General features: G+C 34.3%; 1 protein-coding gene across 5 annotated transcripts in view; it reads left to right on the top strand.

Moving 5' to 3' along the window:
* The window catches only part of HOMER1 (homer scaffold protein 1), a 125,540-nt gene extending 116,004 nt beyond the window's left edge, over positions 1-9,536 (top strand). For 4 of the 5 annotated variants that reach the window (XM_007102958.4, XM_028493020.2, XM_007102957.4 and 1 more), the window contains one exon: positions 7,521-9,536. In XM_007102958.4, coding sequence (XP_007103020.1) covers positions 7,521-7,709 — 189 coding nt within the window. In that variant the 3' untranslated portion in view covers positions 7,710-9,536. Of the gene's footprint in view, positions 1-2,844; positions 2,911-7,520 lie in introns of those variants that run through there. The other variant, XM_055086633.1, reaches the window with a different exon arrangement.
* Positions 9,537-13,457: the final 3,921 nt, after the last annotated feature.

Below are 13,457 nucleotides of genomic sequence, written 5' to 3'. Positions count from 1 at the left end.
CTGAAAGTGAAATTAAGAAAACACTCCCATTTACCATTGCAACAAAAAGAATAAAATATCTAGGAATAAACCTACCTAAGGAGACAAAAGACCTATATGCAGAAAGTTATAAGACACTGATAAAAGAGGTTAAAGATGATACAAATAGATGGAGAGATATAGCATGTTCTTGAATTGGAAATAAAGGAGACAAGAATATACAGTGCAGAAAAGATAGCCTCTTCAATAAGTGGTACTGGGAAAACTGGACAGCTACATGTAAAAGAATGAAATTAGAACACTCCCTAACACCATACACAAAAGTAAACTCAAAATGGATTAAAGACCTAAATGTAAGGCCAGACACCATCAAACTCTTAGAGGAAAACATAGGCAGAACACTCTATGACATAAATCACAGCAAGATCCTTTTTGACCCATCTCCTAGAGAAATGGAAATAAAAACAAAAATAAACAAATGGGACCTAATGAAACTTAAAAGCTTTTGCACAGCAAAGGATACCATAAACAAGACCAAAAGACAACCCTCAGAATGGGAGAAAATATTTGCAAACGAAGCAACTGACAAAGGACTAATATCCAAAATTTATAAGCAACTCTTGCAGCTCAATAACAAAAAAACAAACAACCCAATCCAAAAATGGGCAGAAGATCTAAATAGACATTTCTCCAAAAAATATATACAGATTGCCAACAGACACGTGAAAGAATGCTCAAGTTCATTAATCATTAGAGAAATGCAAATCAAAAGTACAATGAGATATCATCTCACACTGGTCAGAATAGCCATCATCAAAAAATCTACAAACAGTAAATGCTGGAGAGGGTGTGTAGAAAAGGGAACCCTCTTGCACTGTTAGTGGGAATGTAAATTGATACAGCCACTATGGAGAACAGAATGGCAGGTCCTTAAAAAACTAAAAATAGAACTACCATATGACCCAGCAATCCCACTACTGGGCATATACCCTGAGAAAACCATAATTTAAAAAGAGTCACGTACCAAAATGTACATTGCAGCTCTGTTTACAATAGCCAGGACATGGAAGCAACTGAAGTGTCCATCAACAGAAGAATGGATAAAGAAGATGTGGCCCATATATACAATGGAATATTAGCTGTAAAAAGGAATGAAACTGAGTTATTTGTAGTGAGGTGGATGGACCTAGAAACTGTCATACAGAGTGAAGTAAGTCAGAAAGAGAAAAGCAAGTACTGTATGCTAACACATATATATGAAATCTTAAGAGAAAAAAAATGGTCATGAAGAACCTAGAAGCAAGATGGGAATAAAGATGCAGACCTGCTAGAGAATGGACTTGAGGATACGGTGAGGGGTAAGGGTAAGTTGGGACAAAGTGAGAGAGTGGCACGGACATATATACACTACCAAACGTAAAATAGCTAGCTAGTGGGAAGCAGCCGCATAGCACAGGGTGATCAGCTCGGTGCTTTGTGACCACCTAGAGGGGTGGGATAGGGAGGGTCGGAGGGAGGAAGATGCAAGAGGGAAGAGATATGGGGACATATGTATATGTATAACTGATTCACTTTGTTATAAAGCAGAAACTAACACACCATTGTAAAGCAATTATACTCCAATAAAGATGTTAAAAAAAAAATCTAAATGTAAGGCCAGACACTATAAAACTCTTAGAGGAAAACATAGGTAGAACACTCTATGACATAAATCACAGCAAGATCCTTTTTGACCCACCTCCTAGAGAAATGGAAATAAAAACAAAAAGTGGGACCTAATGAAACCTGAAAGCTTTTGCACAGCAACAGAAACCATAAACAAGAGAAAAAGACAACTCTTAGAATGGGACAAAGTATTTGCAAGCGAAGCAATGACAAAGGATTAATCTCCAAATATATAAGCAGCTCGTGAAGCTCAATATCAGAAAAACAAACAACCCAATCCGAAAATGGGCAGAAGACCTAAATAGGTATTTCTCCAAAGAAGATATACAGATTGCCAACAAACAGATGAAAAGATGCTCAACATCACTAATCATTAGAGAAATGAAAATCAAAACTACAATGAGGTATCACCTCACACCGGTCAGAACGGCCATCATCAAAAAATCTACAGACAATAAATGCTGGAGAAGGTGTGGAGAAAAGGGAACCCTCTTGCACTGTTGGTGGGAATGTAAATTGATACAGCCACTATGGAGAACAGAATGGCAGGTCCTTAAAAAACTAAAAATAGAACTACAGTACGATCCAGCAATCCCACTACGGGGCAGGTACCCTAAGGAAACCATAATTCAAAAAGAGTCATGTACCACAATGTTCACTGCAGCACTATTTACAATAGCCAGGACATGGAAACAGCCTAAGTATCCACCGACAGGTGAATGGATAAAGAGGATGTGGCACATATATAGAATGGAATATTACTCAGCCATAAAAAGAATCGAAATTGAGTTATTTGTAGTGAGGTAGATGGACCTAGAGTCTGTCATACAGAGTGAAGTACGTCCGAAAGAGAAAAACAAATACTGTATGCTAACATATATATATGGAATGTAAAATGAAATGGTTCTGATGAACCTAGGGGCAGGACAGGAATAAAGACACAGACATAGAGAATGGACTTTGAGGACACCGGGAGGGGGAAGGGTAAGCTGGGACGAAGTGAGAGAGTGGCATGAACTTATATATACTACCAAATGTAAAATAGATAGCTAGTGGGAAGCAGCTGCACGTCACAGGGAGATCAGCTCTGTGCTTTGCAACCACCTAGAGGGGTGGGATAAGGAGGGTGGGAGGGAGATGCAAGAGGCAAGGGATATGGGGATATACGTATGCATATAGCTGATTCACTTTGTTTTACAGCAGAAACTAACGCAACACTGTGAAGCAATTATACTCCAATAAAGATGTTTAAAAAAAAAGATCTCATGCACTGAGGAGTAAACAAACAAACAAAAAATACAGGTACAGTGTTAAACGATAGTGGAGGTTACAGACTCATCTTGTTCCTGATCTTTGTGGAAATGCCTCTAATATTTTTCCATTAATTGAAATGCTGGCTTTACCGCTAAAATATACGTATCTTACCATATTATGAGAGTGGCTTATTCCTTTTTCTTGAGTGTTTTTACCACGAATGAGTGAATTTTGTTAATAGCTTTTTTAGTATCTATCTAGATAATCATAGTTTTTCTCCCCAGATCCATTAATATAGTTTATTTTATTAATGAATTTTCTAAAACTAAACCATGTTTGCATTCCTAGAATAAATACCACTTAGCTGTGGTGTATCATTTTATTAATGTGGTACCAGATTTTTGTTCCCTATTATTTACAGTTTTTACATGATATTCATTTGTAATATTGGTCTGTAACTTTCTTCCTTTTTCAGGTGGGGGCTGAATTTATAAGATTTAGGTATCAAGGCTATACTAGCTTCATAAGATAATTTGGAAGATTTTGTTTATTTTCTATGCTCTGGAATAATTTATGTCATATTGGAACTGTCTGGTCTTTGAAAGTTTAATAGAACTTCCCCTTGAAACCATCTGGGCCTGGTGCTTTTTATGGAGTAATTCCATGATTACTCTCTATTTCTTCTGCAGATATTGGGCTGTTTAAGCTTTATATCTGGGTTTTCAAATATTCAGTGGGAACTCTTATAATTTCTTATTTTATATAGTTTTTTTTCTTTTCTTAAGTAATGATATGTCTATTTTAAGCTTTTTGCGAAAGGAGATTTTGACTTATTAATTAGTGTTACTCTTTTTCTGTCCTCTACCTAATGAATTTTTACTTTTATCTTTATTTGTGCCTTATGTTTTGTTTTGGTTTACTTTTTTATTCTTTTTCTAGCATTTTGAGAAGGGAATTTAATTCCTTTATTTTCATTTTTATTTATTTGTGTTTAAGGCTATAGATTTTCCTCTGGTCATTGCTTTAATGTGTCCCATGGATTCTGACAATGTTTCCATTATCATTATTTCTTGCAATTCTGTAATTTTGGTTTTATTTCCCCTTCACGCTAGAAGTGTTTAAAAGAACGTGTTTTAATTTGCTTGTGGAAGGGCCTTTTAGTTTTATGATTTAGTTATTTATTTCTAGTTTTACTGCATTGTAAAGTAATCACAAGGGTTTGTTTATGTGATTTCTGCTTTGCATAATTTACCGATTTTTTGTGTAATCTAGCATATGATCAATTTTGTGAATGCTCTTTATTGATTTTGTAGTTTAAGCCTTCTATATCCTTACCTTTTTTGTTATTGTTCCTCTTCTTCTGTCCTATATTGAGAGTAGAATATTAAAAGCTCTTATCAGTGTATTTTTTTCTATGTCTCCTTAGACCTCCTGTAGTTTCTACTTTATAAGGTGGCTACTGTGTTTCTTGGTTCATAAACATAATTGTTATATCTTCATTGTGTGTTGCCACTTTTAGCATTAAAGGTGTCTTTCTTCGCCACTTTTTCTACTACTATTACAACCCCTGCCTGGTATACCTTTGCCCATATCATAATTTTTGGACTTTCTAAATGAACTTCCCAGTGGAAGGACCTTTATTTTATGATTAGCTGTCCCCAAAGTCCCTTTCTCTTCTTTTTACTCTCAGAAGTATGCCTTTCCAAGGTTGCCTTCTCGAGTGTCCTGTACACTGTGAATTCACTTCTTGTAGGCTGCTCTGGTCTACCAGGACTTTTTGTTTTCCACCAGTATTTTGGCACTTTCAGTGGTCTTTCTCTTTCTTTGGATTATTAGAGTTCAGTCTTAGGCCTTTCATTCTCCTCTTCCTTCTTTTGTGCATTTCCCCACAACCCTGCCTTGCCCTCTGTGAAGAGAGTAAGAACTTGAGAAATACCATTGCTAGAAACTGGTGCTTATGTCTCCTAATTATAGGTAACTTGAAGTTTGTATTGTTATCTTTCTTCTAGTTGAAGTTGTGGAATTCGTGTCATTTTATTTGTTCTTATTATTGGTTTACACAGTTTGGAAAGATGGTTGAAAGATTTCAGTGCACACAGTGATTTCCTCGGTTACACAGACGTCTGTTCTGTTGACTTCTTTGTTACCAGTATCTTCCTTCTAGAATGCATGCTCCATCAAAACAGGGCCCGTCTTTATTTTCTACTTTATCTTCAGTGCCTAGTATGTAGAAGACACTCAGTAAATAGTTGTTGAATAAATTCTTCTTTTACCCATTTTTCTGTTGAATTATTAATATTTCTTTTGATGATTTACGTCATTATATATGAAGGTTAATAATCTAATAGAACAATAATTTATCTTTTAAGAGTTTAAGGTGTGAATCAGATATCAATAAAGACAATTTTTTGTAGCTTTTATTTAGATTCAGTGATTCAAGATTTAAATTTATAACCTGACCTGGTCCCATTGATGGTGGTAATAATTGTTTACATTTTTTTAATCACTGTAGTGTTGTAGACTCCATATCTAACAAATACAGAGCATTTGTATTTATATACTTTCAGTTACTGCCTTTTAAAGCACTCAAAAGGGATTTAGCAAATTCTGGCCTTAGTGCTTTATCTTGGTGCCCCTGGCATATGCTCGCATTTCGGTAAAGGAGAAGGGGAGATAGTAGCACAAAAATGATAATAAGCAGAAGAATGAGTTGGGAGAGAGAATAAAAGTCAAGAAGAAGGGATGGAAAATATAGACAGAAGGTAGAAAACTGGGACACGCCACCAATCAGGTTGCTTCATACTGATCCTGGGTTGTCTGTTTTTCCTCTGGGATCTTATTCTCTGCCTCAGAATAGACCAGCACCAACAGCATTGTATTGGATCCCTTTTGTTACTGGCCTAGTGAAATTCCTCCATCAGAGAAATGGCTTAGAGCACAAAACTCCTGGAGAGAACAGCTCAATTTTAATAGCTGAGGGAATTTGGTGTTTTGCTTGCTTCCACTGAAAATGGTTGGATGTTTCATTGATTGTCAAGGAGAACAAGGAAGCCTTTCATTTTTAAGGACGGCTTTAGAGGGCAAACTGGGCGGTGCCTGGTGAAGTGGGTGTTTTCTAGTGAATGACATTTGGTCTATTTTTACAGTTGGAAACATTCTACAGTACTCTTAAGCTTATTGTTTAAGCAGGCAAGAGAGCATGCTGTGCAATCATGAGTGGAATTTTTACATTTGATCCCAGGGTCTGTTTTCTCCCCCATAGTTTAGAGCCTCCATGAACTTGGCTTCTGAATTTATAAATATTTTATTGGTTTCAGAATCTGTTCTCAGTTTACTTATCTTCACCTTGTAGATTATTCAAAGGAAAAAGATTAGAAACATACCTGGTTAACATCTAACAGTAAATACTTTAAGATTAGATTGGAATTCCCTAAATTCTTTCTTTATAAGTCATTATAACTGCTTTCTTCCTTTTTTTGTATTTTCCCAGGCTCTTCGACTCATCTGTGGTGTCCTTTTGCTTGAGCTTTGCTCTTAGTTAAACATGTGAATATTTCTTTGTGTTGAGAATGCTAAATTAATGGTTACTTTCTTATACGTATTCAAGTCAATTTTCCAATTATTTTTCTCAAAAGTTTAATTTTGCTGGTATTATAGGACAAATACATTTTGGAAAGAAGTGCTCATAATCCCAACAACCAGAACTGTTTCCTATTTTCTGTGTGTACTTTAATTCCCATTGTTTATCCTCATGGATACAAATTTTTGCCTCATTGCAGTGTGCTGCTTCATGTTCTGTTATTTTCATTTAACGTTTACCAGATTGCCTTTCAATAATTTTTAAAAACAATCTACTGTCCTTCAGATATAATATATAGTTAACTTCTAAATAATTTTTAAGTATGCCAGATTTTATTCTGTTTAAAAAGTTAAAAATTTTTTTGTTGTCATGAACTTTTACTTCCCTTTTGTCATTTTTTTCTTTCCTTAATCTGCAGTATTTTGGAATTGTTAGTTGTATAATTCTCTTATATGTACAGTTATATATCTTCACTACAGTTTTTAGCAGGTGAGCTATATTCTCTACCATATGCATTCATTTGATATTGAGGCGAGACAAAGAATAATTAACATATTCAGAGGATCCTAAAACCTTATTTGAGTCATTTTTCTTCTCTAAATCTTTCTCCAAAATTTCCAATAAGGAGAAAATATTAATTTCTCTCTTTTTCTCTGCCTGTTTTCATCTGAGATTGCTAACAATTGTGACAGAGGAAAAGAACATGGTCAGAAATAGAAGAGATGCAGATAATCCACAAAATGGGTCTTCATCCGATCTCAGTATTTGAAGTGCCTAGACTAGTGTTGCCTGGCACAAAGCAAGCAGTCAGGAAATTTGTGTTGGGGGGACAGATGTGTTCATGAATAAGCCAATCAATACAACCACATGGATTTCTCAGATGGCAAAATCTAAAAACCTCCTTAAATTGTATTGAGACCCAGGTGGTCATCCTAATTATCAAACTGCATTAACTACCACAATATTAGTCATAACAAAAGTTATATTGTTTGTTAAGTCTTAAACTGACACACATATATATATCACACTTTTGTTTCTAAAGGAAGTAGAAATTCGGAACAAAGACCTGGAGGGACAACTGTCTGACTTGGAGCAACGTCTGGAGAAAAGTCAGAATGAACAAGAAGCTTTTCGCAATAACCTGAAGACACTGTTAGAAATTCTTGATGGAAAAATCTTTGAACTAACAGAATTACGAGATAACTTGGCCAAGCTACTAGAACGCAGCTAAGGAAAGTTAAATTTCAGTGCCAATTGATTAAAAAATATACTGTCTCTCTTCATAGGACTGTTTGGGCTCTGCATCAAGATTGCACAAAAAATTTGAATATCCCTTGTCCAGGAGGAGGATCTTTTGAAAATTGGAATTGTATATTACAGTGTAAATTTTAGAGTTCAGCTTCTAGCTAGTTGGGGAAAAAGAGATGAAAAACTTGAACTACAGATTACCTCCATGTATATTATTGGCCATAGTTAACTAGAAAGTTATAAACAGACACTTAATGCAATCTTTTTTTCTGATATTAGCCAATGGGAGAATTAACAAATGTCTGGGTCACATCCCCTTTTTGTGTTCAACACAGTGAAGGTTATCTGCTTTTTAAATTAATTTATTTATGATATCTAAAGCTGTGTTTTGTGCAAAAACTTAGTGATGAAAGCCCTGTCTTTTGTTGTAATCTGAATAATTTCTCAGGATATTTTTGCACTGCTGGCAGCAGTGCCATTACCAATTAATTCTTGCCAGGAGTGAGAGTGAGCTGCATCTTTAATTGAAACATACTTACTATAACTGGGTGTATAGAGTTCTTCCCTTTTTTTATACTGGAAGATATTTCACTCTGGTGACCACTCTGGTACACTCTGGTGTTCTCTAATCTTGTCTGCTATATAGTTTACTTTTCCATATTGATTCCATGTATTTATGAGAAGATATTGTCTCCCATTTTATTACACATTTTAAAGCCAACTAATGAAGGCAGCTGAGTCCCTCCAAAATTTTTCTTTTTAAATTTCTAATAAATTTGACACACAGTACTGAAATACAGCAGCCCGTCACTGGCGGTCTGGTCTAGCAATGTTAAGTATATTTACAGAATATGCAGTTACATTTATTTATATATTTTGCAAGAAATCTTTTCTGAATGATTAATGCATTTCAATTTACAAATAATAATGGTTGTTGGGAAACTGTTTATTATAGATCATTTTAAGGTGTATAGCTATTTTAAAGGCGATCCATTTCCATCAAGCAACCAATCAGAGGACTATTGGGATTGGAGCCGTGTACTCTGTCTGGGTCTTCACATCAACCACGTCTCTAGTCAATCCTCACAAGGCAATATTCTAAACTGTTAACTAGGCATTTCAAAACAGGAATTCAATTCAGCAGGCTCTTCTCAGTGAACAGGATTTAATGTTGTTTTGAGGTAATTTTAAAGGACTTTTAGCAAACATGCATTTCTTTATATATTTCTTTTAAGAAACAGTTTTAAAAGTAAGTCAAGTGCTGTCTAGTCTGCTTATGGAGTAGGAACTGCATCAGAGTCCATATATTCTTGCTGTCCAATGCTTGTGATGTTGAGGAGGGTTCTTATTTAAAGTGTATGCTTGAGTATCTGACTCCATGGAGTTTACAAATGCACTGACTTTTTGTTTGTACCCCAAAACAGTTGAATTGTTAAGTACAGAATTAAGCTGGTTAATCAATTTGTAACCATTTTTTCACTCACAAACAGCTAATCAACACTAGACAATTTTGTTTTATATATGTATGTGTATGTATGTAAATGCATACATATTAATTTATATTAGAGTGAAAAATAAATGGTTTGTTTCTAAAGTTAGTTTCTAAAGTGAGTTTTCAGGTGTCTCTGAAAAGTTTATATCAGACACTTAATCATCTTGTATTATATGTGCTATAATATCATGTAAGTTACCTCCATCTATTTTAGGGTATTTTCCTCACCTGTTTATAATAGGGAGGATAATTTAGGTACACAAGCTCAGAGCTATTTCTCTGATAAATCAGGTAATAAAATTTATTTGATTGATGGAATTTTGAAGTAGATGTGATTTTATCCATCAGTTTCTGAGTAACAGAGCACCAGATTTTAATTTAAATAGGGGATTTAACACTAGGGATCAGGAAATTTGGTTATGAAGAGTTAAAAATTAAAAAAAAAAATACGGTAAGCTGTTGAAATGGTAAGTGAATTATTTTAATGATGTAATAAGATATTTTTAAATTTTGACATAGTTGTCATTTAATGGGAAAATAACTCACCAAAATGTCTCCACTTGAATTGTATTGATATATGAGACATCTCTAATTCAATATATACATATAATCATATGTATATACAGAAAATTATTTTTAATATTTTCCTATGGACATGAAATCTAAAATTGGAAATTTTGTGAGTTTTTTCCTTTCCAATAGAGTCTAATTTTTTCTTTTTTTAGTGATTCAACAATTTCTTGAGGGCTGCACCTTTAAATTCCCAGATTGTCATTAGACGTGTACAGTATATGGGATAAGGTGGACACAAGTGCACATATAAATAAAATTTTCTTATTAAGACTATTTTAAACATTCATTTACAGTAGGAGAGTATCTAGAAATCATCATCTACAAGTCATAATTAGGTTGTGTGCCTACTGTAGTTTTCTTCATTTCTGTATTATATAAATAAAAGTTTGCATATTAAAATTTGATTTTTCCCAGAGACAAGTATTATATAATGTATATTTAGATCAAACTGTGGTAATATATTTATCAGAAAATAATGTTGGGGACTATAGCCTGAACATGTGGACTTGAAGTGATACAGAAAAGGAGAGCAGAGATTGATCCCATTGTGTGTAAGTTATTATATGATAACTATGAATTCTTGTACAAAAAAACAATTGAAAAAAAGAAAAACAAAAATACAGTTTTTATTTTGAAATACATTTGTTGTTCTCTGGAGAATGTATCTTTTTTTCCTTCAGTCTTTTACAGATACTTTTAAAAAAGCATTTAAGTGATGGCAGCATTTACTTAAATCTTACAGGTGCTACTGGATTTTGCATTAGTGTGTTATGTTGTGAAATCCTAACTTTGACATAAAAGGTTTTATAAGTATTTCCCTGCCTGGAAAATTAGTTTTTGTTTCTCCTCTCTCTCTCTCTCTTTCTTTCTGTCTTTTTTTTCCTCCCCCTTTCTTTCTGCAGAATAAAAAAATTTCATGAAGTTGCATCCCTCCTGTCCCTAATAGAAGAACTCCAGCACCACCATAGATTTAAAGTTTTGCTGTCATTAATCTGTTGGGAAGCAGTTAGAGGAAAAACTTACACCTTTTTTTCAAGTGGAACTAAAAGAGACACTCAGTTAAACCACCACCACCTTTTAAAACTCATTTCTTTGCCTTGTTAAAATTAAATGTATTCTTTCACATGTGTGCTCCGGCCTCCCATGTTTTTACTTAACTCTGGAGTATGCAGCTCAGCTGCTGTCTCCTTGCAGACCTGATTTTCTGTCAGCTCCGGAATGCGAGGCAGGCCATTTGGGAAAATGTGTTTGGTGGCAGTGGTTTCTTGTTTTGTTTTTTAAAGAAATCCTTTTGTTTATTTGATATCCAATGATTTTAACATCCTGATATTCAGTGCTTGAAGCCATGAAATAGTCTTCATTGAACTTTTTTCTTCTGGATATTTAACATTGTTCCTTTATCATTCATGAAGTCAATTAATTTATATAAATCATAAAGAGGAAAACTTTCAGGTAAGAAGTAGTTGAGAATGACACATTTTTTAAAAATTTCTCAAGGAGGATACTATGCTATAATAAGTATTTGTTGAGAAGATAATTTTCATGTGAGAAAATATTGTAAAAATTACTAGAAAAGGATCATTTTAGAATGGAAACAGATGTATCATTCACCTTACTCTAAATTGTGAAAGTGTATTTTTAACTAATATTCATGTTAAATTGGACCTTAAATTTTTATGGCAGTTTTTCTCTATGGGAAACCAATATATAGGTGTCACACAAATAAGCATAGTTAATGAATTAAAAGAAATGAATGTTTTTCTCTTTTTGTTTATATATTGATATTACCTAGTAAAGTAGCTACAAGTTGCTAACAATTTTATCCAAGGGAAAACTCAATCAGCACTACACTGCCAAGTGATTTCTGCTTCGTATATTAGATAAAAAGGAATTGAGTTATTTTTACCAAAAACAGGTGACCCAGAGAGAGAAATTGCATCTAGAATAGGGGAAAGGCCATAAGCTCCCAACAGATTTCTAGTCAATTCGATGATCTCTTTAAGTACCCTTTTTATCTTTTAGATTAAAGGACACATTCCAAAGGCTACCAGAAGTGTATGTGGGTAAGGAGAGGATATTTTTTGTGAAAACAAAGCCAGCAAAAATAGTAGGAGCATGATGATGACTTCAGTTTTTATCTAAGACACATCAGGGTAGCCAGGGTCACAAGAAGTTCTATTTCCTACCTTGCTGCTGCTTTTAACTAAACAAGTTGGGACTGCCCTAGTGAATTTCAAAGGCTTTCAGAAGATCCTGTCATTATTGCCTGTCAGGATTTATAACCTAATATAAGACACCTAACATTCAGACCTCACCATTCCATGGGATTCTGACCTACTTTTGTCAATTATTTTCACGTCAGATCTGCCCAGGGACAGAAATGTTACTCTGTTTTCTCATAATAAAACCAAATTAAGATGACAATGGGTGCCCCCCAAAATTAAGCCCATTTCTGTAATATAGAAAAATTTATTTGGTGGGTATTTTTTCTAACTACGTTCATGATTTTATCTTGTTATCCGTGTTTTATAACTATGTTACTATATATGCATATATATGTATATATATATATATATATATATATATATATAGTAAGTCATATCTATATGACTTGTGTATATGAGTTATTTGATTGTTATACCTTAAGTGGAATGACTGTTTCAGAAAACAGGGCTAGAAAGCAGACGTACTTGAAGTAAATGCTTTCTCAACAACTTCAGTATAAAATGGAATAGAAATGGGTGTTTGTTGAATATCTGCTATGTGACAGGCACTGTACTAACTGTTTGACATTTCATTTCTACATATAGGGTCCCTGCCAGGGGTTTTCCTTTGGAGGGGGGATGAGGGAAAAAGGCTCAAATGATTGCACCTGCTATGTTCCCACAGCAGTCAGTCTGGTCATCCAGTCCACTGTCAGAAGGTGGAGATCTTACTCATGTTGCTGGTACCGTTTTTCCCTTAAGCTTGCCTGTCTAGAATATCTCTGTTAGGACACTTCTTAACTATATATTTTATATTTGCTCTTCTTGAACTTCTTCCTTCAGGCTCCTTTGGTGTTTACAATGCTTGTCATCATTCAGTTGCAAGTTATACTTTGTTTGCAGGTGTTATATTTATGCAATATGTTTTACTCCCCAGTTTTTTTAAACTTACAGGCTTCAGATAATCCAAGGAAAGTAAGTTTCATATGCAGAATTTCAGTCCATAAAATTTAAGTAGCAAACTGTTTATAAAGGCCTTGGGAAGACAATTTCTCTCTTAAGATCCCTAATGAAATAAGTTGTAAACCTGTAAAACTCATCCTCCAACACTAAATAATAGTTCAGCAGGATGTGGGTTTTGTAGTCAGTACTAGGTAACTTTGTGGTCAATTCTGTTTCCACAGAAGTTAAGGCCTCTGTGACTGATCAGGCCATTAGATCATTCACAGAAGTGACTCATGGCCCTAGGTTCTTTAGATGGGTGGTAGCCCTCATATAAATGGAATCATATAATATTTGTCTTTTTGTATTTGGTGTATTTCACTTAGCATAATGTTTTCAAGGTTTATCCATGTTGTGGCTTATGTCAGAATATCATTCCCTTTTGATGTTGAATATTCCGTTGTATGGATATACCACATTTTGTTTATCCATTTATCTATTGATGGACATTTGGGTCATT

The sequence above is a fragment of the Physeter macrocephalus genome, chromosome 8 (genome assembly GCF_002837175.3).
Source record: "Physeter macrocephalus isolate SW-GA chromosome 8, ASM283717v5, whole genome shotgun sequence".
Classification (NCBI taxonomy): domain Eukaryota; kingdom Metazoa; phylum Chordata; class Mammalia; order Artiodactyla; family Physeteridae; genus Physeter; species Physeter macrocephalus.
The sequence above is the reverse complement of the archived record's forward strand: the minus strand, read 5'-3'. Positions and strand labels throughout refer to the sequence as shown.